At 36.9% G+C, this 21862-nt stretch overlaps 1 protein-coding gene across 1 annotated transcript in view; it reads right to left on the bottom strand.

Annotated features, from left to right (window-relative positions):
* The window catches only part of LOC109088332 (SH3 and PX domain-containing protein 2B-like), a 36575-nt gene extending 17360 nt beyond the window's left edge, over positions 1 to 19215 (bottom strand). Inside the window, 4 exon segments of the mRNA XM_042711226.1 lie at positions 6698 to 6774; positions 8451 to 8526; positions 15501 to 15581; positions 18926 to 19215. Of these exon segments, the coding sequence (XP_042567160.1) occupies positions 6698 to 6774; positions 8451 to 8526; positions 15501 to 15581; positions 18926 to 18997 (306 nt within the window). The 5' untranslated portion in view covers positions 18998 to 19215.
* Between the last annotated feature and the right edge of the window lie 2647 nt (positions 19216 to 21862).

The raw sequence follows: 21862 nt of genomic DNA, 5'->3' as shown, positions 1-21862 counted from the left end.
CCTTTAGACGGACGTCCCTTCTAAATTATGATGTCTGACCTGACTGGAATTTTTAAATCCTCACACTCGGATGCATCTGCTCAAGGTGCCCTTTTCTAACCTGGCTTTTAAACTGGCAGAGCCTGGGCCAATTGTTCACAATTGCTTTAGACTCGCCAATTACTCTAGCAATTGCACATTTGCCCAATGCTCAATTTTCTTAATGAAAAAGGTGTTTTGAATGGCAAAATCATGCTTGTTTTATTGAGATAAGGGGCGACGGAAGAATGAAGACTGGCCTGCCTCTCAGCATTGGGTTTGTGTGAAGATTGAATGGATATGGATCTTATTCATGGATGTCACAGATGTCCACAGACTGATGCCTCCTCAGGGTTCAGTATCTGACCTCCCCGCTCATTAGCATTCCCTAAAGACACTGGGTCTATGGAGGCCAATTACAGTATGCAATGCACTCGATTGGGTGGGTGCATTACCTTGATTGTTTTATGTGGGTGTGTATGCGGGAGAGAGCGAGAGAGGGTGAGAGACAGAGATGAATGTTCATCTATAATGCTACAGAAGGGCCCATGCTATTCATAAAGGAACTGGTTATTGCTCACTAAATACTGCAGCATATACCATACTATTTAGATAACACCTAATTCTGTAAGTGGCATATTGGAAGTTTAACCTTATAAAGCCTGATGTATTATATTTGATACACGTCTGAAAAAATTATCATCATTAAAGACCTGTTGTACACAGTCTGATTGATAGTTCATACTTTTTAGCAAGTAAAACGCCTTTTAGTTTAATTCTTAAGGTTGTGGTACACGTCTGAAAGCAAATGGGTAACATTTTAGATTAAGGAACATTATTCACTATGAACTAGTTGCTTATTAGCATGCATATTTTCAGCATATTGGCTGTTTATTAGTACTTATAAAGCACATATTAATGCATGACTATATTCTAGAACCCTAAACCTGACCCAATACCTAAACTTAACTACTTTACTTACTATCAATAAGCAGCAAATTAGGAGTTTATGGAGGAAAAACTTTATTGAGGAAAAACTCTCAGTTAACAATTAATTTGTGTTACCAGTAAAGCGTCTCAGTTATGTATGGTTACCCTCGTTCCCTGAAGGAGGGAAGGGAGACGTCACGTCGGATGATTGACGTATTGGGATATCACTTTGATAGATCAATCTACTTTGAGTACAAACTAAACGAACCAATGCACATTGTCATGCAATTATTGCATCCAGCTGCAGCTGATAACAGCGTGAACATAAAAAGGAAGCAGGTGCAATACATACCAGGTTTTTGCTGTGGACCCGAGCCGGTGACCCAGCTGCTCAACAGTGGTACAGCAGCCGTGGAGATGGTATGTGACATCTCCGTTCCCTCCTTCAGGGAACGAGGGTTACCATACGTAACTGAGACGTTCTCTTTCAGTCGGTCACTCTTGACATCATGTCAGATGACCGATGAACTGGGATTTCTACCAAACCGCCATGGATGCTGCCTCTTCCAGTGCCCTGTGTGAGCCACCTGTGCCCCTTTTTGGTGTAGGCTGGGGGTCACAACAAGAAGTTCCATTCACCATTGTCAAAGCACTACCCAATCAGTGAGACTGGATAACACTGGGATAACACTGGAAAACATACCCATTGCACTTGGAACATGGACGCTGCGGAAGCTCCATCCTTCCTGAAGGAGCTCTCAGGAGCAAATACACATATAAACAACCGTTTAGGTGCATAATTGGAAAATAGGAGGTGATTGCAACCCTCTTGGAAATGGCAGAAGTCTCCCGGGGAAACACGGGCTCTGAAGCTATACCATGGACTTTACACATATGGGATCCACTTAGGTCTCACATATGGAACCCAGCCTTCTACCAGTTCTCAAGGATTCAGTGAGTGAAGGATGCCCTACCACGTCTGGCTTCCTAGGGGATTGAGGAGCTTGAGAGGGTCTATGATATGGACTCTCTGGAGAGGTTTTTGCAAGCCGACACTAACCGGGGCCTCTCAGTGCCACTACCCGTTTGAGGTGAGAACACAGGAGGATACCTGCTCCACACAAAGGCTATAGAATCTAGCGAGAGCTCACACAAACCCAATGCTGAGAGGCAGGCCAGTCTTCATTCTTCCAGCCAGCCCGCAGCTTTATCTGTCAGCGAGGCACCACAAGCCAGCACCCAGGAGGATGCAACACTCCTAGTTGAGTGAGTTGATGGAGGCCAATGCAAGCAGGAGCAGAGTTTTCAATGAAAGAAACTTTAGCTCTACTGAGTGCAAGGGCTCAAATGGGCCCTGCTGTAGTGTTTTAAGCACTAGAGACAGGTCCCAAGAGGGTATGGAGGGGGGGCGGGAAGGATTTAACCTCCTGGCCCCTCTAAGGAACCTGATGACCAGGTCATGCTTACCCTCCAACTTCACTTCTACAGGGTCATGGTACGCAGCAATCACAGCAACCTGGACTTTACTGCTGCAAAAAGGAAAGCACGACCCTGATCAGTCATTTCCAGGGGTCTTATTGACGAGAAGAACACCACTCGACGAACAGGTTCCACTTCAAGGCGTAAGCGTGTCTCATAGACAGTGCTCTCGCCGAAGTGATGGTGTCCACTACCTCTTGGGGTAGGTCACCAAGAACCTCCGTGTCCCATCCAGGGACCAGTCAGTAAGTTTTCAGAGGTCTGGACGTGGGTGCCATAGGGTGCCCCGTCTCTGAGTCAGAAGATACTTCCTCAAAGGAATCCACCAGGGAGGGGCCTTCTTGAGGAGCACTAGTTCGGAGAACCAGGTCCGAGTGGGCCATTACGGCACCACACGCAAGACCTGCTCCTCATCCTCCCTGACCTTGCACAGCGTCTGTGTGAGAAGGATCACTGGGGGAAACCCATACTTGTGCAGGCCCCGCGGCCAGCTTTGTGCCAGTGCATCCGTGCAGAGTGTTCCTCTGTCAGGGAGTAGAACAACTGGCAGTGAGAGGTCTCTGGTGAGGCAAACAGGTCTACCTGACGGCTCCGAAACATCTCCAAATCAGCTGGACGTATGGGGATGGAGCTGCCACTTTCCTGGGAGTGTAGCTCGAGACAACTTGTGAATGGCATGAAGTGACCTCAGAACCTACCGACTCCAAAGGAGGAAGTAGCGGGCGATTTGCGACATGCGAAAGAAGTGCAGACCACATGGTCGGTTGATGTCCGTTTGGACCAGCATGTGATTGCCTCGTAAGCACCCTTTGAGACGGTTCAAGGCAAGGCGCACTGCTAACAACTCTAGGCAACTGATATGTCAAAAAAGAAATCATAACCTCTGGTTATTTCCTTACAGCTTTTCTGACCTTTCACCTCAATTAATATAGATCCTGCTCCAGCATTTAAAAAGTGAGCAGGTCAGCTGGAGGAACGTTTACACTGACGCTTATTAATTCACTTCAGACTCGATGCCATATGCAACTGTATCAGGCGGTCATGTGACCTCCTTTGTCTGCATGACATCACCAATGACCTGCATTACATCACCAGCTCTCAGTGGAAATCAGTAGCTTTAGTATCATGACAGATACAATCACTCTGCAGCTTCTAATCCTCTTTGGACCTCATGCATTCGTTTGTGTGTATGATACATTCGATATTACACTGGGCCTCCCTGTTATAGTGCTTTTTTATTTTGAAAAGCTAAAATATCCATTTTACTATACATCATTTTAATGCCTACATCAATAATGCCTACTTTTATAATAATGCCCCAAATATGGCTACTTTTTAAAGACATAGTAGACGAAAAGCAATGTGTAAAAAGACTAGTATGTCTGAATTCATAGTATTCATATTCTTATTATAATTATAAATATAGCATCTACTCTGTTGAAGCTGTTTCCGTCATGGGATGAAAATGAAAAAATAGGTAATGGCACCTCGCAATTCTGCTTTTTTTTTTCCCTCGTAATTCTGCATTTTTGAAATGTGAGATATAAACTTGCAGTTGCGAGTTAAAAATTCAATTATGAGATAAACTTGCAATTGTGAAAAATAAAGTCAGAATTGCAAAATATAAACTCAGTTTATATTTTACAGCAATTCTGACTTTATAACTCACAGCTGCAAATTTACATGCTCCAATTCTGATTTCTTCTCACAGAACATTTTATTCAATGGTGGAAACAAGTTTCTACTCAGTAAAAGTACAAGTTACTACTCAGTATGCAACTTTAACTTTGAAGATGTGACTTTGCGACTTTGAATGCAACTCAAGAGAAATTTGCCCATTTGTTCCTTCAGTTTAAATTTAAACATTTAATTCAATTTAAAAGACATCAATAGACTTTCATTTTATGGTTAGAAAGAGTACAAAAATTACAGCAATATTGTAAGCAATTGATCAAAAAATAAATAAATAAATAAAAATAAAACTGTCTAAAAGAACGTTTAAAGTCAAATTAAAGTCATTGATAAATCAGACTGCAGTGGTCGAGCTAAATGTTTATATAGTTTACATATACATTTATGTTTTTGCATTTCTGCTTTTGTAGCACCAAACAGGAAAAACTGTGAAACAGTAAAATAACAATGTTATTAAAAACGGGCTTTTTAAGGATGTTTGCACATCCAGCGTAGGCATCATTTCTTCTAGCTAACACGCGACAGCACTGATTCATCAGCTGATGATGCTTGTTTACAGTGGGCTGCTTTGAATTACTGGAACTGAATTATGACTGTTAAAGTGTTGTTTTTGGAGGTGAAATCCTCATTCGGCGAGTCACAGATCATGACCGCTCACACAGACACCCTCAAAAACAGAACAGTTGAAGCAACATTTTAAGAAGCAGTTTCCTTTAGAAACAGCCCTTTAAAAAAAATCAACAAAAGCCATGATGTGCTGACGAAGGCTAACTCAGCACAGCTCCAAACCCCTGCCCTAAAGCAGACACTACGCTGCCAAATGTGGATTCCTGACTTTTTTTCCCCTCTTTAACCTTTCCACCAAAAGCCCAACAGTTACTTTAGACAGAACAGTCTTTTGAATGTTAAGGCAATTCAATTCACAGTGCAGACCACCACAGAAAAACTGGCTCGAAGCAGCAGAAATTATATGTGATCTCTCTGCTTAACACCTTTACTTTTATTCAGCAAGGATGCATTTAATACATCAAAAATGACAGTATAGACCTTTAAAATGTTACAAAATATTTATATATATAAAAAAATGCTGTTCTTGCTAACTTTTTGTTCATCATAGTATCCTGAAAACTGACACTGTATTGAGGCTTCCACATTTTACTTAGCAGCACAAACATTTTTTAAATGTGATAATAATAATATATAGTAATATTATTATATAATAATATATATTATTAATATATAAATAATAATATATTAGTAATATAATAATAGCAGATCAGCATATTAGAATGATTTCTGAAGGATCGCGTGACACTGAAGACTGGAGTAATGATGCTGAAAATTCAGCTTTGAACACAAAAATAAATTACATTTTAAATGTTTTTTTTTTTTGTACTAAAGCATAAAAATACATGTTTGCAGATATTTAGGAAACAAACAAAGTTCACAATTTTTTCTTAGAAAAATAACGCTAGAGCCTGTTATTCTGCTTTGAAATGTGTGTTCTGTGTCGGAATGTCTGTTTTTATTTTGGTCTGTGTGACTCCGCCTACTGCCAGTTTACCCAATAGGATTTCAACACCCCAGGTTGCCAATTGGTGGAAAACACAGCGCACTGCAGCCATTGAAGCCAGCAAACAAACTGAGTCACAGATTACAGATTCAACCTGACCTAAAAAGCCTTATGTCCACAGGCTTATTTAAACGTGGATAAATCAACTCATCAGCTAACAGTGTAAGGCTCGTCATCTAACATTGTCCATTGCACTCGTTCCTGTTGCGTTTTCTCAATCTGGCAACCTGTGTGAACGTCAAGCCTGAGAAGGAGCAGGCGGAGAACAACTCTCTAATGATTTAAATTTGGACTGTAATATGCATTTCAACCACTAGCTGTCCAAATACATACTGCACTTTTAAATTATATTAAAATAGAAAATATTTATTTTAAATTGGAATAATAGTTCATAATACTGCTGGCAGCATTGGTGAACATAAGTATCCTCTCTAAAAAAATTTTTTAATGAAAAATAAAATATGTACTGACCCCAAATTTTTGAACTGTGATGTACTGTAGATCGATGAACAATAGACGTCAAAGACAATTCATATAAGAACTCTTAGGCTTTACCTCTTTTCTCTCATTATTCACTAAAAATCTCTCCATTCACTGTAGATTAGCTCCCAAATATAATCTCCACTTACATTAAAAGTTTAATTACGAGACGTGAATATTTATGCTGTTTCACTGATGTCAAATCTGATACAACACCCCTTGTCACACTACAGTATATATTGCTCTTGCATGAAATTTCCGAGTTACAGCAAACTACTGAACTATATTTATGGTGCTTTGTGTCATTTTCTACTGGAAAAAAGCAGCTTGGACATTGTTTAATTTCTCATTTTGTGTTTCATAGTCATGACATGAGTAAAGGATGAACGGATGTGACTTCTGCAGCATGGTGTACTGAAATATTGTTAATAAAAATATTAGATGTTGTTTTCATTTTTCTGTGTAAAAGTAATGCTAGTGGCAGGTGAGATGGTTGCTGTGTGTACTATGTGTTTTCTAACTTACCCTACAGTACTCGTTTATGGGTTTCAGGCGTTTCATGGCCACGTCTCTAATGTGGCTTCTTCTGAAGAGAATCTTTCCTGTTAGGAAATAAAGACAAATATCATCACAAACAGACCCTGAATTCACAGCATCTTCATTTCTCAAATGTAATACTCTATACATTGTATGAGAATTCCCTAAACTTTAGGGAATGTCCCTTCATGCTTTATAACCATTTTATGTTGGAAGACCTCAAGCATGAAACTTGCCCAAACAAAGATTGTGGCCCAAAAACCAATACCAAGAAATGAATACAAACGAGCCTCTTAAGTTTTCTGACTCATATCCTGCTGAACTTAAACCATATACTGTGGTCCATTTTAGCTGAAAGAAGTAAAAAATAAAATAAAGTGAAACATGTGGGAAAATAACTAGACTATCCCACCCAAGGCCCCGGGTGATGGATCTTTTAGCAATGGCTCATTCAGAAAAATGAGCACCGTGGTGTGTGTAATGTGGTGCGTCTGTGTAATGTGTTGGGTTACTGCCCTGTATTTACAACAAACCCTGCTCACACTGTATTAACAACAACATCAGATGATCCAGTGACAAGTGATCAGGCCAGACAGATAGCTGTTTTTATATCTGGTATTTACATGTGGTTCCTGTGCTCAGGTTTTGAGGTGAGAGTCTTTTTAATCATGTAAACAGGGTCATAGTTACCGTATGACACCGCTAAGAAATGCAATTAACTGCAAAAGTGTTAACTGGTTATTTTTAGCTCAACTGAAGCAATTATTGTTAAATTGGAATTTAAAATGACTAATGGTCCGTTCTCACCAAGACAAATATTTGATGCAATAGGCATTTTAATTGGAATGAACTGCTTTTAATGCATCCGTTCAGAAAGACACTTGCATTTTCATTTCTTTTACGGAAATATTTTTAGTTTTTTCCCAGTCTTTCCCACTGCATGCAAATTAATCTGGACAACTGAAAGTTGCATAGTGCTTTGTGTAGCCGTTACGCAGTGTCTGTTCTTGTGCCTTTCCCAGGTTTAGTTTCCGGTTTCTTCTGCTGGTTTTGTAGTTTTATTTGAGATTGGTTGCCCTTGATTGTCTCCCCAGGTGTTTCTTATCATCTGGTAACCCAGTCTATATACACCCTTGTGTTTCCTTGAGTTCCCCTGTCAGGTGTTGAATGTATGTGAATGCACATGCTCCTGTTCACTGTAGTCGTTATATCCTGGCTTGTTGTTCTTGGTTTGTTGTGATTTACTAAATCCTGCAATGTGATCCTCATCTCTGTTGGTTATTTATGAGAAAAAAATAAAAAAAGTTTATAGACAAGTTATCCTTACTGGAGAGTCATTCTTCTGCATCTTGTTCAGACCGCTGTCAGTATCTGTTTTTAATGGACAAATGGTACAGTGCAATCACATCTTTGACGAGTGTGTATACAGAGCTCACTAACGGATGCTGAGAGGTGTACATGATGCTCCGCTAATTACAGGGCTTTCTGTGTAGATTCTAGACAAAGTGCTGTGTCAGTAAGTCCAGACCCTGGTTAAACGGTTGTAAAGTGCTGGTATGTAAGACAACATTCGGGTGCTTGCAGACTGTCTGATCCACAAGCAAACAAACCTTCCTGGCTGCTTAATTACAGCCAGGTGTTCATTCTAAATGAAAACCGTTTTGTGCCAAATGAACTGAACTGATTTTCTGTAGACTATGAACTGTGTGTATGGAAAGGGGTGTTCTGGAATGATGTTTACCTGGTAAAAAGGGAATGATTCTGCGTTTTGGATCTTTCTGTCCACCTTCCACAGGGAATTTATCCAGAAGCTCCATCTGGAGAACAATATTATAGAAAACGTTTAACATCAACATGAAATGACAACTCATTTTACTTCTGAAGCGTAACACTTCTGAGGAAAAACTAGATAGAAACAAATGTAGGGCAAGACTTGAATTCATCATTCAGGAATTGACTGGAGAATGAAAAAGCAAAACTAAATATGATTTTGCAGTAAAGCACCAGCAGTTGCTGATTATAATCCATTCAACAAATGCTCGCTCCCTCTCCTTCCTGATCTGTATGCATGGCATACTATAGCAGAGCTTGAAGTCATCAGCTGAGCGACGTTTTCAGTACAGCAGTTCTTCCCAAGCTTTGGAATGCTCTCCCTTATCATGTGAGGTCTGCTCCTTCATTGGAAATTTTTAAATCTACTCTGAAAACACATTTTTATTCTTTAGCTTTTGAAAATTTGTAGTTGTTGTTCTTTTTTCTTTTTACTGTTATGCACCATGTACAGCACTTTGGATCAATTTTTATTGTGTTAAATGTGCTTTATAAATAAAGGTTGTTGTTGTATAGTCCTAAAGGCCCAACAGTTTACCCATAATGCAATACTAACACAGAGCTAACAAGTGAAAGAATAGGTGTCATTTTCAACCCAACCTCACTGTGGTGACATTTTGCTAAGCACCTTCCAACAGTAACTCTGTAATTCAAACAGATGAATGTGAATCTGGCAGCGTTTTATTTCATTGCTTCTTATCCTTAACATTATATTGAGTCAGTGGTGCTAAAAGGTTAGTGTTCTATTGCATTTGAAAATAATGTTCCACCAATTCAAACCTTGACCCTAAATCTAACCTATAGTGTTAACAAGAGCAAATGTGATATAAAAACGCATTTGTTAAAGCAACCGTTCCTTTTCAGCTTGCTTTTACAAGTCTTTCATCGCTCTGCAATACAAGTGCAATGCTGTACCGGGTGCGCTACCGAGCACGTTTACTATATCAGAAAAGCCATACATATAGAGCTGGTTATATGATGGAAATGTCAAAATGTATTGGTTAACGAAACATAAACTTCAATACAAGTGTTTTGAGGTCATAATAGTATTGTGAAAGGAATCACACAAAAAATAAGTGTTAATTAATTGATAATCTCCCCCTGTAATCTAAATTCCACTAAAAATGAACAAAAATGGTTAGCATTTCACTAGTATTCATTTCAGCCAGAAATTGCAGTTAAATGTTTGTATAGGTACGTTTTTGGAGTTTTGCAAAAATGTCTGGATTGGTTGTTTTTGGTCATATAATTATGTTGTGCAATTAATTTTGATCATAAATATAATGTTGACTTAATGAGTCACAAAAGGCTGAGGGGAACTGCATCATTTAATGTGTCCGATCTGGATGTGCAATTAAATAAATGACATCTGTATTATCTATGGAACAAATAAAAGCACACTGGTTTTTAACATACACATTTGCTGTAAACACCAAAGGAATGCACACATTAAAACGTTAAACTTTAATGGGGCCTTAGTTCTCGCTCTATCTGTCTGTTTTGAGACTAATGATGAACCAAAGGGATGCGTCATTCTGCCGGACAAAGCTTTTACTGTTGTCGGCTCATTTATTAAGCTGATGAACAATGTCTTCTACTGTGACTCAGCACCATCAGAATGACGACACACAGATAAAGCTCTTCATTTCCTCTTCCGCACAAACAAATGAGCAGCTTGGATCCACAACAAAGCAGTGTCTGCCTTTTCTGAGATTTCATTTTTTAGCACCAGATAATTGCATTTTTTTAAATAAAACTTAAGACAGCTTCATAATGCAAAGTACTTCGCAGTCCAGTGGTCTCTAATACAATGCATCTGCGTATTTAAAAGACTGCAGTGGACCAGTGAGTTACATATTCAACCTATAAATTGTCTTTGACGTCTATTGTTTATCGATCTACAGTACATCACAGTTCAAAATTTTGGGGTCAGTACATTTTCTATTTTTTATTTTATTTTTTTTTTAGAGAGGATACTTATATTCACCAATGCTTGTCCTAACATTGTCAGTTGCACTTGTTTCTGTTGCGTGTCTGGCAATACCTCAACCAACCTCAACCCCAAGAATGAGAAGGAGCAGAACAACAACAAAACTATTTACATTTGGATTTCGACTGTAATATGCATTTCAACCACTAGCTGTCCAAATACATACTGCACTTTTGAATTATATTAAAATAGAAAATATTTATTTTAAATTGGAATAATAGTTCATAATACTGCTGGCAGCGTTGATGAACATTAGTATCATCTCTCAAAAAATAAAATGAAAAATAAAATAAAAAATGTATTTCAAAATTCAACATTTTGAACTGTGATGTACTGTAGATCGATAAACAATAGACGTCAAAGACGAACTTAGACGTTCAGTTTTTTGAAAGGTTCAAATTGAAGAACCAACGCTTACTCCTAACTGTTGATAACATTGAATCTGCCATTATTGTCTGACAAACAAACCAGACAGGAGAGTTTTTTAATGACGGTGGACTTGAACTTGAAAAATGGTTTGTATTGACATCTTTCCGTGGTTTAAACTAGATTCCTTCTGATGTTCATCTGTGTTTTTTTCACGCTATGAGAAAACAGCAGTTAAGAAAGCATCTGATCATAGTGATGTGGATGTTTGCACCAGATCCGCCCCCCAGTAAAGTCTATTTAAATAACACTTAACGCACACGAATACTTAAAAAAAATGAACATAAAAACAATAAAAAATAAACAAAATAATCAATAAATTAATAAATCAATACAAAAATAATACCAATAATCAAACAACAAAAAAATCAATAAATAAATCCAAAAAATTAAATGTGCCAGTACAAAATCGTCAATTCATTTGATCATAAAATACGTTTGACAGTATAAATGTGCCAGTTAGTGTAAAACTTTGGTTCTTGTGCATTGTATTCATTTAATCTTATGGACTATTTTTTTTAACTTTTATAGCATCGGTCTCCATTAACCTTCTTTTTTTGTGGAAAGCAGTTGTCATCATTCTGCTACACACCTCATGTTGTGGCCCATAGAAGAAGGAAAGTCTTACATGTTTGGAATGACATGAAAGTGGGAAAATGATGATTTTGGGTGAACTAAAACAACTAAAACACAGGGTCTCATTCACGAACCACCCTCATTCAAGAGCGCTTCTTTAGACCCGGTGTTTTCAAGAAAAGACAGAAAATCAGCCCTTTATCAGAGCCACAGCAGTGGCTGCCAAGAACGCGACTCCAGACAATGTCTTTTACAGAAGTAGTTGAGACTCTTTTATGATAAAACCGTAAAATCAGCCCTTCCTCTGCTGAACACACAGAAAAGCCTCCAGCATCACAGCCGTCTGTCTGATGTGATGAGCAGACACGGGTCTCTCTGGAATCCATGAATGCTAATCACATCCATATGTCTGAGAGCCACGCCTGAGCTCAGTTCAACTTCAGCTGTTTGGAAAACTAAGCTCAGTTTAAGTCTATCACAATCTAAAAAACACATGCTTTAACATTTGTTTTTGGGCAAATAGAATTTGTGTCTATGTGAATATCTTTGATTGGATGAAAGGGTTTCTAGGTTCTGAGCTGGAATCTATAGCTGGAAACTAGAAAAAAAACCCTGATTACTACATAATTCCCATCCTTATTTGTGGCGTTGCACAGTGTTGAGACTATTATTCTAAAATGAGCTGGTATCCACACTTTTCACTTCTAGTGTCCCATGTGAAAAAGAAGTGTACTTAACTGTACTGCATGTGCACTTGCAGTGTACTTCAATTCTTAAAAGTAGGCTATATTTTTTTAAAAATGGTACTTGCAGATAATATAGAATAAATGAACTGAAAGCCCACTTTCATTACTATGTTTTTTAACACTCTTAAGTAAACATGTACTTTGTGGATTTTAAGTTTTACTGTAAACACATTTTAAATTAAATCATTTGTCATTCTTTGAAGTACACTTTTTATGTGCTGGCTAACATATTCATGTTAAGTACTTTAATTAATGTTATGTTATGAAAGAGTAATTGAGCTAAAATAAATGCTTCGCCTGAATGGCATCTCTAAACCCCCCAAAACTATGACACAGCGTGACCAAATTCAGCCGGCTGTGTCATAAGATCCGCTTCACTACTGAAACGCATTAGAGGTCGAGTTATTCACCCTCTGCATGTCCTGCCTCACTGCTGCATCAGCACTAGAGTTCCTCAACAACAGAGGGACAAAGCACCAAAGAGTGAAAGAAACGGCGGGAAAGTTGGGGGAAAAGCTACTAAAGCAGCAACATGCATCATGAGAGAGAGACCTCAAGAATGAAATATGAGTCAGTCTATGGACGTCATTGAGAATGATTTAAATGTTTATCATTCTGCGTTTTTAATTGCAATGTGTATCGAACAGATCACAAAATGACTGTATTTCACCAAGTAAGCCAAACCAAAAGATTGTACCAAACAAATACAGCATTGTTTCAACCACTGCATGAGTGGAACTTCATCGGAAACTTACAGTTTTAAATACTGTTACTTTTGATAAGAAACAAAGTCTCATCTTTTAAATTATGTCAGTTTTTTCAGGAAATTCTAACAATTAATGACATTTTGACACACTTGGATGTGGCGCGACAGATCCTGTATAAACACCTCGGTTCAAAACATGAATGAACATCTCGCGCCTCATGTAATCGCTCAACCAGCATTTCAATCTTGGAAAGACGGCAATGAAACAAAACTTCACATAGCATTTCATTTAACTCAGGAAGTGTCCACAGCTCGTTAGTTTGCTATTAATGAAGTCTAGAAAAGACCATTTAACTAAATATTAGACTTTATAATCATATCAGTATATTTTACTTTACCTGTTAGTGATGTCTTAATTATTTAATGTTTAAATAAATGTTAAGAAACGAGTTATGAGAGGCACTGTGTAAATGATTATATTTCAACAGAAAATATAATTTTTATACTGTAATTTAGAAGTTAATTTAAAAACAGCATTATGTGCAATTTACATGTTTTGTATACATTTATTTAAGCTGAGTGTTGATTAATTTTATTTAAAGATGAACAGTAATTACAGTAAGAACAGTTTATTTTCCCCCTGCTGTAGAACAGTGATTTCAAAACTGAGGTTTGTTTGTGTACCGTTACACCCCTAATATGCAGTATTTTAGTATAATGGTAATTATGACAAATATAATTTTGGGTCCTCTATTTTCTAAAAAATAAATAAATAAATAAAAGTTACAGTGAGGCACTTACAATTAAATGAAGGCAATTTTTTTGCAGAATTGTTTAGCTTAGTGTTTTATTAAAGCAGTTAATTCTTCTGTAAAAAAAATATTATTATTATTATTACTTTAATCCTTCTGTTTTATTATTATTATATTATTATTATTATTATTATTATTATTATTTGAGATGTAAAGCTGTTAAAAAAATCATGGCATTTATGAATGGTCATTTTGGTACTTTAAAAAGGCATTGCATTTTCAGGGAGATGAAGATGTAAAATTTGTAAAGTTAGTAAATGGCTTAATATAACCAAGATTGGGACTATGCCAAAAATTTTGTTCCTTCACGCTTAGGTTTGTTTTATCAGTGTGTGTGTGTTTTATATTTAAAACTATATATATATCTCATATATATATATATATATATATTATATATATATATATATATATATATATATATATATATATATATGGCTGATATCGGTGAGAAGATAATGCAAACTGACAAGCAAGGTAAAACAAATATAATAATAATATTGATGCACACCTCTTATGCTAAATAAAAAAAAATATTATAACAAAACATATTATTTAAAAATATAAAAATATTTTCCTTAAAAGTCCATTACAGAAAACCTTTATAGAGCTGAGTTCACTATTTGTAGCGGTTGTATCTCTGCTTATGCTTCACATTTCTGTGGACCTGCCCAGCAGAGAAAAGCTCCCGTAACATTTTCAGGAAGCTGTGGCAGAGCTCACCGCGGAGATTCTGTCCATTTCTACAAATTTGGTGAATAGCTTCAGTTGTGCTGAGTGCTTCTAATAATAGTGGGTTTCCGTTCTAAACTGTTTGCAAGGTTTTGGCTGCTATAGAGAGGAAGATTCAGCACAACTGAACACCGTCATCAAACAGGAAGTTCAGATAAATTTGGACTCTCGCAAGCCTTGAAGTTTGGCTTTGAACCGTCTAATTTATTTTAACAGGTGATCTCAACTCAAATGTTGGTAGAACATCAGAAAATCAGAGTACTTTTCAGCAAGTAAAATTAGAGCTGTGCAATTAATCGAAATGCAGTTTTGTTTTTGTTTTGTGGCTATGAAAATACAATAATCGAGATAAAACGATTATTCTGCCCCATTATGCCCCCTTTCCAGCAGTGTGCTTTTGCTTCTCCATTCACATTCAATTCACTAAAACATTGACTTTCGCAAAATGGAACATGCTTGATTTATTAAAGCTTATTAGATTTATTCATGTTTTTAAAAGTGTGAGAGAACTTGTGCTGTTCCTCAGGATGATTTCTGTGCATGCGCTCAGAGATGGAATATGTGTACAATAATTATATATATATATATATAGGGTTGTGTTAAAGACCATGGGAAAATATGGGTCCCATAGCCAAACCATTTGAGAACCACTGTTCTACACTATCTAGTGCACTGGTCTCGTCAGATATCTGAAGTACGTTTCTGCACACTTCTCTCAGACAGGGCTATCTAATTCCTGCCACATGAACTTCAGCATTTCTGTGGCCGTCGGTGAAGCGCATGTTGATTTCTCCGACTGCTAAGCTTTCAGTTCTGCACATGACATCAGACTCAGGGTTTGGCGTTACTTCATCAAGGTTTCACTGGCAAACCACGGCCACACTGGTTAGGTTCTCCATTAAGCCTAAAGGATGCTGATATTTGGATTCACATTTACATCATCACATTATTATACTGCAACTAGTACAAAACTTACCTGAAGGTCGAAAAATTTACTGTAGCGCCTGAAAATGATCTCAGTGCTGCCATCAGACCAAGCCACTTTGATAATGTAAACCTAGAGTAAAAAAGAAAGAAAGTGAGTGTTAACCCAAATTTACAGTTATGTACACTACACACAACTCATTCAATTAAGATAAATTAACTTCAGAAAGGATGCAGAAGCACCATAAATGTGTCTCTAATGACCTGTGCATCTCTACATCCCATCTGAATCCATATGGTAGCTTTGACTAGAATTTAACCAGGAACACTTCCCATAACACCCGATGTACTTGCTACATCATTAGAAGAATGGCATCTACACTAATATTAGTCTGTTTCATTCTTATTCTGTGGTCACCGTAGCCACCAGATCCAGTCTGTATCCAGATCAGATGGTTCATCACAAACAAAAGACCACCACAAAACCCCTGAATGTCAGCAGAGACCACATCAACTAGATAAGCCCCAGAGACAGGTCCCCTGCGAAGACCTTGATGACCATCGGCACAAGACCACGGGAACCAGATGAGTCCTCTGCTCAATCTGACCTGTGTTGCAGCCTGGAATTAAACCACGTGATGCTGGTTTCGTCTGGTCAAAGGAGAACTGGCCCCTTGACTGAGTCTGGTTTCTCCCAAGGTTTTTTCTCCATTTCTGTCACAGATGGAGTTTTGGTTCCTTAGTTGGAGACTTTTGGACGAGAGCTGAATTGTGTGATGACTTCACTGAATCATCAATGAACTGACTTTAGCTGATAAAGTCCTGCATCCTGCAATCCTGCATTAGCAGCACACTATTTTCCTGTTTAACACTGTAAAGCTGCTTTGACACAATCTGTAGATATAAAACTCTATATACGTAAAGGTGACTTGTCTTGGCTTGTCTTAGATATCAGCTTCACAGCAAAAGCACTGCATTATTCAACAGGTCTAACTAACAGGCATTTATCTGTCCTTAAACAGTTAAAATGTTGAACATTCTGTCTGTTTACAATGAGTCTGCTTTTTCCTCCTCCATCTGTAGTAGAGGGGGAAGGGAGGGTTTTTTTCGTAGGAGAAAGGGCCTGCCTTCACCAATGACCTGTTTGTTTGAGCAATACAGCAATACAGCTTCATTTTCTCTAAGAATATAATGTTGATCTCCCACACATCTCAAATCAAGGGTGCTGTATTGATCAGTATTACTCAATCCAGTGTTTTATAGAGTGTGGGCCGCAGGCGATTAGTGATGTTTATAGTAATCGACTTGCTTTCTCACGTTGTATTCTGCCAGGAGAGCAACAGGATTTTCTCAGGATAACTGATGTCTACGTAACACTGAAACCTGGATCACACTCATTCTGGCTTCCTAGATCATGCCGTTCTGAGAAACGCTATGAGGATGCCATCAGATTGAACACAACACACACTATCCAGCTGTTAGGAGTGACGACAATGCACAGTACATGTGGTGTTTTGTTCTGAATGATGTAAACTGGTGGCTTCATTATTTTAAAACTGACTGGGAATGCAGTAAGACTAATACAGAAGCAAAATTGAGACTAAATAAGCTCATGCAAAATCTATAACTGAATGCACTGTAGATTAAAATGACAGTCAAATGCATTCATGCTGGTGTGATTTTCAGGGGGATTTTCCAGCCTCACTTTTGATCAGATGGCATGCATTTCCCATTTCTGACAGTAGATGGTGATGTAAGTTTTCCTACCGATATATTAAAGCATGCATTGCAGATTCTTCCCAATGGAATAATATTACGTTATAATTTTAGGTCTAATATTCTTAAAGGGCAAGTCAACAGCTGCTAGCTATTACTGTCCTCAGCATGAGATGCACTGATTTCCATTTTAGCTTTTGTTACAGGTTTTATTTTCAGCGCTGCATGCAACCTAGTAATAAGATACTACAAACTCATCGCTAAAGATGGTGTTCAAAATGTTTGAAATGGTAAAATGCTTTCCTTAAAACCTCATGGGGCCTGTAAATAGTATAAATAAATTTATAGTCAATAAGTTAAAGAGTTATTTTAGTTTGGATATTTTCTGTATTTTTACTGTTCATTCTATATGAATTACACCTTATTTCTAAATACGTACATTAACATTTTTGCAAAGACATTCTTATTCAAATATCCCTCTGTTCATTTATTTATTTATTTATTTTTAACAAATCACACCCTGTGTTCATGTAAATAGCTTCTATATAAAGCAATGTTCATTAAAAAGGAATCTAAAATTTAACCACTGGATTTAAACACTGTTAGTTCACTGTTAGTAATTTTAAATAAATAAATAAATAGCATTTAAAATGATTTTTTTTTTAAATAACAAATAATTTAAAAGTAACATTTATAAATAAATACACTTGAATGTTATTTGCATCCAAATGAAGCAGATCTCCCCCTAAAAGTTCTTAATATGAAAATGTATTTTTTTTATTTGTAATATTCACAATGTAAGATTCTAATTATACACCAATTATTGCCAGTCATATGGTTTTACTGCAATATAGAAAACAAATTATGACTGCCCTGTTTTAATGGTTTTAGCATTAATTAATTCTCCATTATAGTTTTTTTTTTTTTTTTTTTTTCATAAACTTTGGATTTGGGAGTGAAATATGACTCTAAAATCTCTTTACACTCCTGGTTCATGCTCATATGAATCTATAAAGCATATGCATGTCCTTTACATTAGCTAGAAATAAAAGAAAAGTAAGCCTGAAAAAGTTAAAAACTGTTATTATTCTGTCTGCAAAAGATTAATTAATATACACAAACTTTGGCTTTGTTGGACTGGAAAAGCCAAACTTACAGCTGCCAAAAACAGCATTTACTAACAGATCCCAGGCCAGTGGAGAATAAGCTCAGAGGGGTGCTGAAGGGTGTTTTAAGGGTGTTTTAACTGTAAGGGTGTGGTGAACAGGACAAAAGGCCTGGAGAAACACGGAGGAGTCCCAGCAGCTCATCACAGAACTCAAAATAAGTTAGTTAACACTCCCCAGATGAAAACCACTCTCAAAACGTACAGAAATCGAACTAATACCACAAATGTGAATACGTGTGTGTGTGACTAAGCTACTAATGGACTCCAGTGTCTTTGTTACATTGATGCAGATGTGAAAACATCTGGACTGACCCTGTTTCTACAGTATAGATGATTTATAACCCACTGTGTCTGCAGATTTTCCTGACACTTCTGCTGTTTTAAACTCTACAACAGTTGAACAGAAATACTTGTGAAATAGCAACTCTTTTGGCGTGTCGTGCTGATGCGTAACTCGATCCTCCTGATCACATCTCCAGCCTTTGTTCACACACACCAGCCAAACAATCTCAGAAATACACCACTCAACCCTTCCTTTAGGAGGAAGAACATTAGGAAAAGTTCTGTACAGATGTCAATCACGGGCAACTTACATAGTGTTTGTTGGGGTTTCTTCTCTTCTGCACGTCTTGAACAGTTACTTCTTGTACAGTCCGCCGTGGCATGTTGCAATGATCTCAGACTAAAAACAGATACAGTGTAGCGTTCAGTCCCGCGGCAGAATATCTGATCAAGTTTCAGCATCGACTTCTGGTCATTCGCTGGTTTGTCTCTCTGTTTCTGCGGGTTTATGGTCCACGTCGGATGTCCTGCTGTCTGGACCGAGAGAACTCCCAGCCTATCCCAGCTCACCGACTCTAATTTAATTAAAGCCCAACGCACTCGCACATCCTACTATGGGATCGCGTGACTCATGAATATTAAATACGCCCCGCGACGTTCGCCGAATACACTTACCTGATTGGCTCAAAGGCAGACATTGGCCGTTAGGCTGAATTAATTATTCCAAATATGGTGAAGGGTTGTCTAATGAAAATTAATGAGGCTACGTGATTAGAAGATTACTGGGAAAAGTTGAACTTCTACATTAATATTCATGAGTTAATCCTTCGCCATAGTAGGATTCATTATTTCGCTCATCAGAAACCAACCCAGTGGAACAATTTAAAGGGGAAGCGCACAATCATTTCCGTTGACACAAATGCAGTTTTCACAAATCCCTTTCTGCATTTATTTATTTATTTATTTGCAGTGAATATTAGCTGTGTCACAGTAGGAATACCAAACACATGGGCTGCCATAGCATGATTTTTTTTTTTTTTCATATTTTTTGATTCAAAATCAATTGCACTCATTTTCTTTTTTTGTGCTGCCTACAAAGGTAGGCCCCAGAGGCGAACTGAACCATTCAGGAAACGTAAACGACTGCCTTGGGTCCCCAAAAGCCAAGGACCCCCTAAAATGCTTGTTATGTATGAGATGCGTGTTAGCAGACTCACAAGTGGTTGCTATGGTCTTCATTGTTACCACGACAACCACGGATTCATTTGCTAGATTGCTAGGAAAATTTATTTTTATTTATTAATTTTTTTAAAGAACATACAGAACACCAGGTAAAGGTTTGACACTGAAGCAGGCGTAACTCTACCTGTTGTCGTCTGTAGTAAATAGTATTTTAGCCATTTAATATTCACATACACTAGTCCATATCACGGTTTGGTTGAAGTGTACTGACTTGCATTTGATTTATTCATTCATTCAAAATATTTCGAATTCAGTGACATTCCTCGTCACACAGTAAACTTCTGTTGTGTAGCACTCTGAATAAAACAATTCAAGGGTTTGTTTAATTTTCATGGAAATAAAAGATAGATGAATGTTTTTGCCTTCATTTGATGTTGCCTTTAATTTTTTTAAAAAAAATTTTTAATAAACACAGACTTTCTAAAATACATAAATAAATTAAATTAAATTACATTTCATATGGCCCTATTATTGTATACAAATGAATAAATTAAGTTGTTTTCATGAATCAAATTAATTAGATATGTTTTTGATTAAACCATTAAAATGGGATACAGAACAATTTAAATGGAAAGCACAGAATTTGGCCCCTAAGAATGTCATTTTTGTTCAACTTTAAATAAACTGCTGTTAAATGAAACAAGTTGCATGATTTCAATTAAGCAGACATGCTTTTTGATTAAAATTTAATATAACCTTCCTGAAAAATGAAAACAGAAAAAAGAAAGAAAGAAAAACTAAACAAACAAACCTGAATCCAGAAAAATAACAGTAAAATAATAATAATAATAATAATAATAATAATAATAATAATAAATAACTAAATAACTAAATAACTAAATAAATAAATAAATAAATAAATAAAATAAAAAGTATATATAAAATATATATATTTGGGAAAAATATAACGGATTTCATAGGGCCCTACAAATGGAAATACCATGTATCCGAAGCTATAATTTAATATTAAGTAACAGTGCGTAAAACATGTTTATTGTTTTAAACAGCTGTCACTCGTTTCTGTGAAGGACGCATGCGCAGCTACTTTCCACACAGGCACACTTCATGTTTGCTTGAAATAATCCTTAAGCGTGTAAACGTATAATCACCTTCAGTTTAATTTACATTTGTAATAAAAAAAAATAAAAAAAAAAAAAATTTTTTTTAAAGTTTAGATTTAGACAGGCTTGCGTTGTGTAGACGGTAGCTTCGTGAAAAATGACCCCAAAGCACCACCTAGTGTCCAACCTACTCTAATACTATTATAACCTGTTTTAACGTGAACAAGGGGTCTCGAAAGAAATCTATTATTATAACATGTACATGAAAAATATGAAACAAATTGGACACAACTATGGGACACATCCGTGCAGCAGCGAGCATCACAACAGTGAAAGGAACCTCAAGGTTGTAAATGTGTGAAATTGTTTAGGACCCCATTCCAGTTTTTTGCATGGGGCCCCCAAATCACTAAATCCCCCACTGATAGGCCCTATAAATATTTATCTGTACAACAAATTAACAAGCAATGCCACACATTTTATTTGATGACCGAAAGAGCACGTATTTCTTCCACGCAAGTAAAGCGTTAGTCAGCCAATAAAAACACAGTTTATTAGGAGACTGATGCTAGAAGCTTCAGTAAAGGTCATACGGTGGGATGCTGTCATGTTGCCAGAACACGGATGTCTTGATGTCTCCTCGTTAAAACTACTATAAATAATTTAATTAAAAATGTATTTGAAGTTCAGAGTCTGAGATGTCTATTTTCACATCATTTAAATATGAATAAATAATGAAGTGAATAAGTAGGTGTGGAGCTAACCTGAAGAAAAAGATAATAATAATATATTTTTTGTTGTTCTGTAGATTCATGCTGCCACCTTGTGGTACTTTATTTTCATGAAATCAATTATCACTGAGATAATCTACAAGTTGGCTGATTTTCAGTTCCTCCCCCTGAACTTTTCTTTTTGTTGTTTTCTTATCATTTCCAAGACAGATAC

The sequence above is a fragment of the Cyprinus carpio genome, chromosome A21, assembly GCF_018340385.1.
Source record: "Cyprinus carpio isolate SPL01 chromosome A21, ASM1834038v1, whole genome shotgun sequence".
NCBI classification, from domain to species: domain Eukaryota; kingdom Metazoa; phylum Chordata; class Actinopteri; order Cypriniformes; family Cyprinidae; genus Cyprinus; species Cyprinus carpio.
The sequence above is the reverse complement of the archived record's forward strand: the minus strand, read 5'-3'. Positions and strand labels throughout refer to the sequence as shown.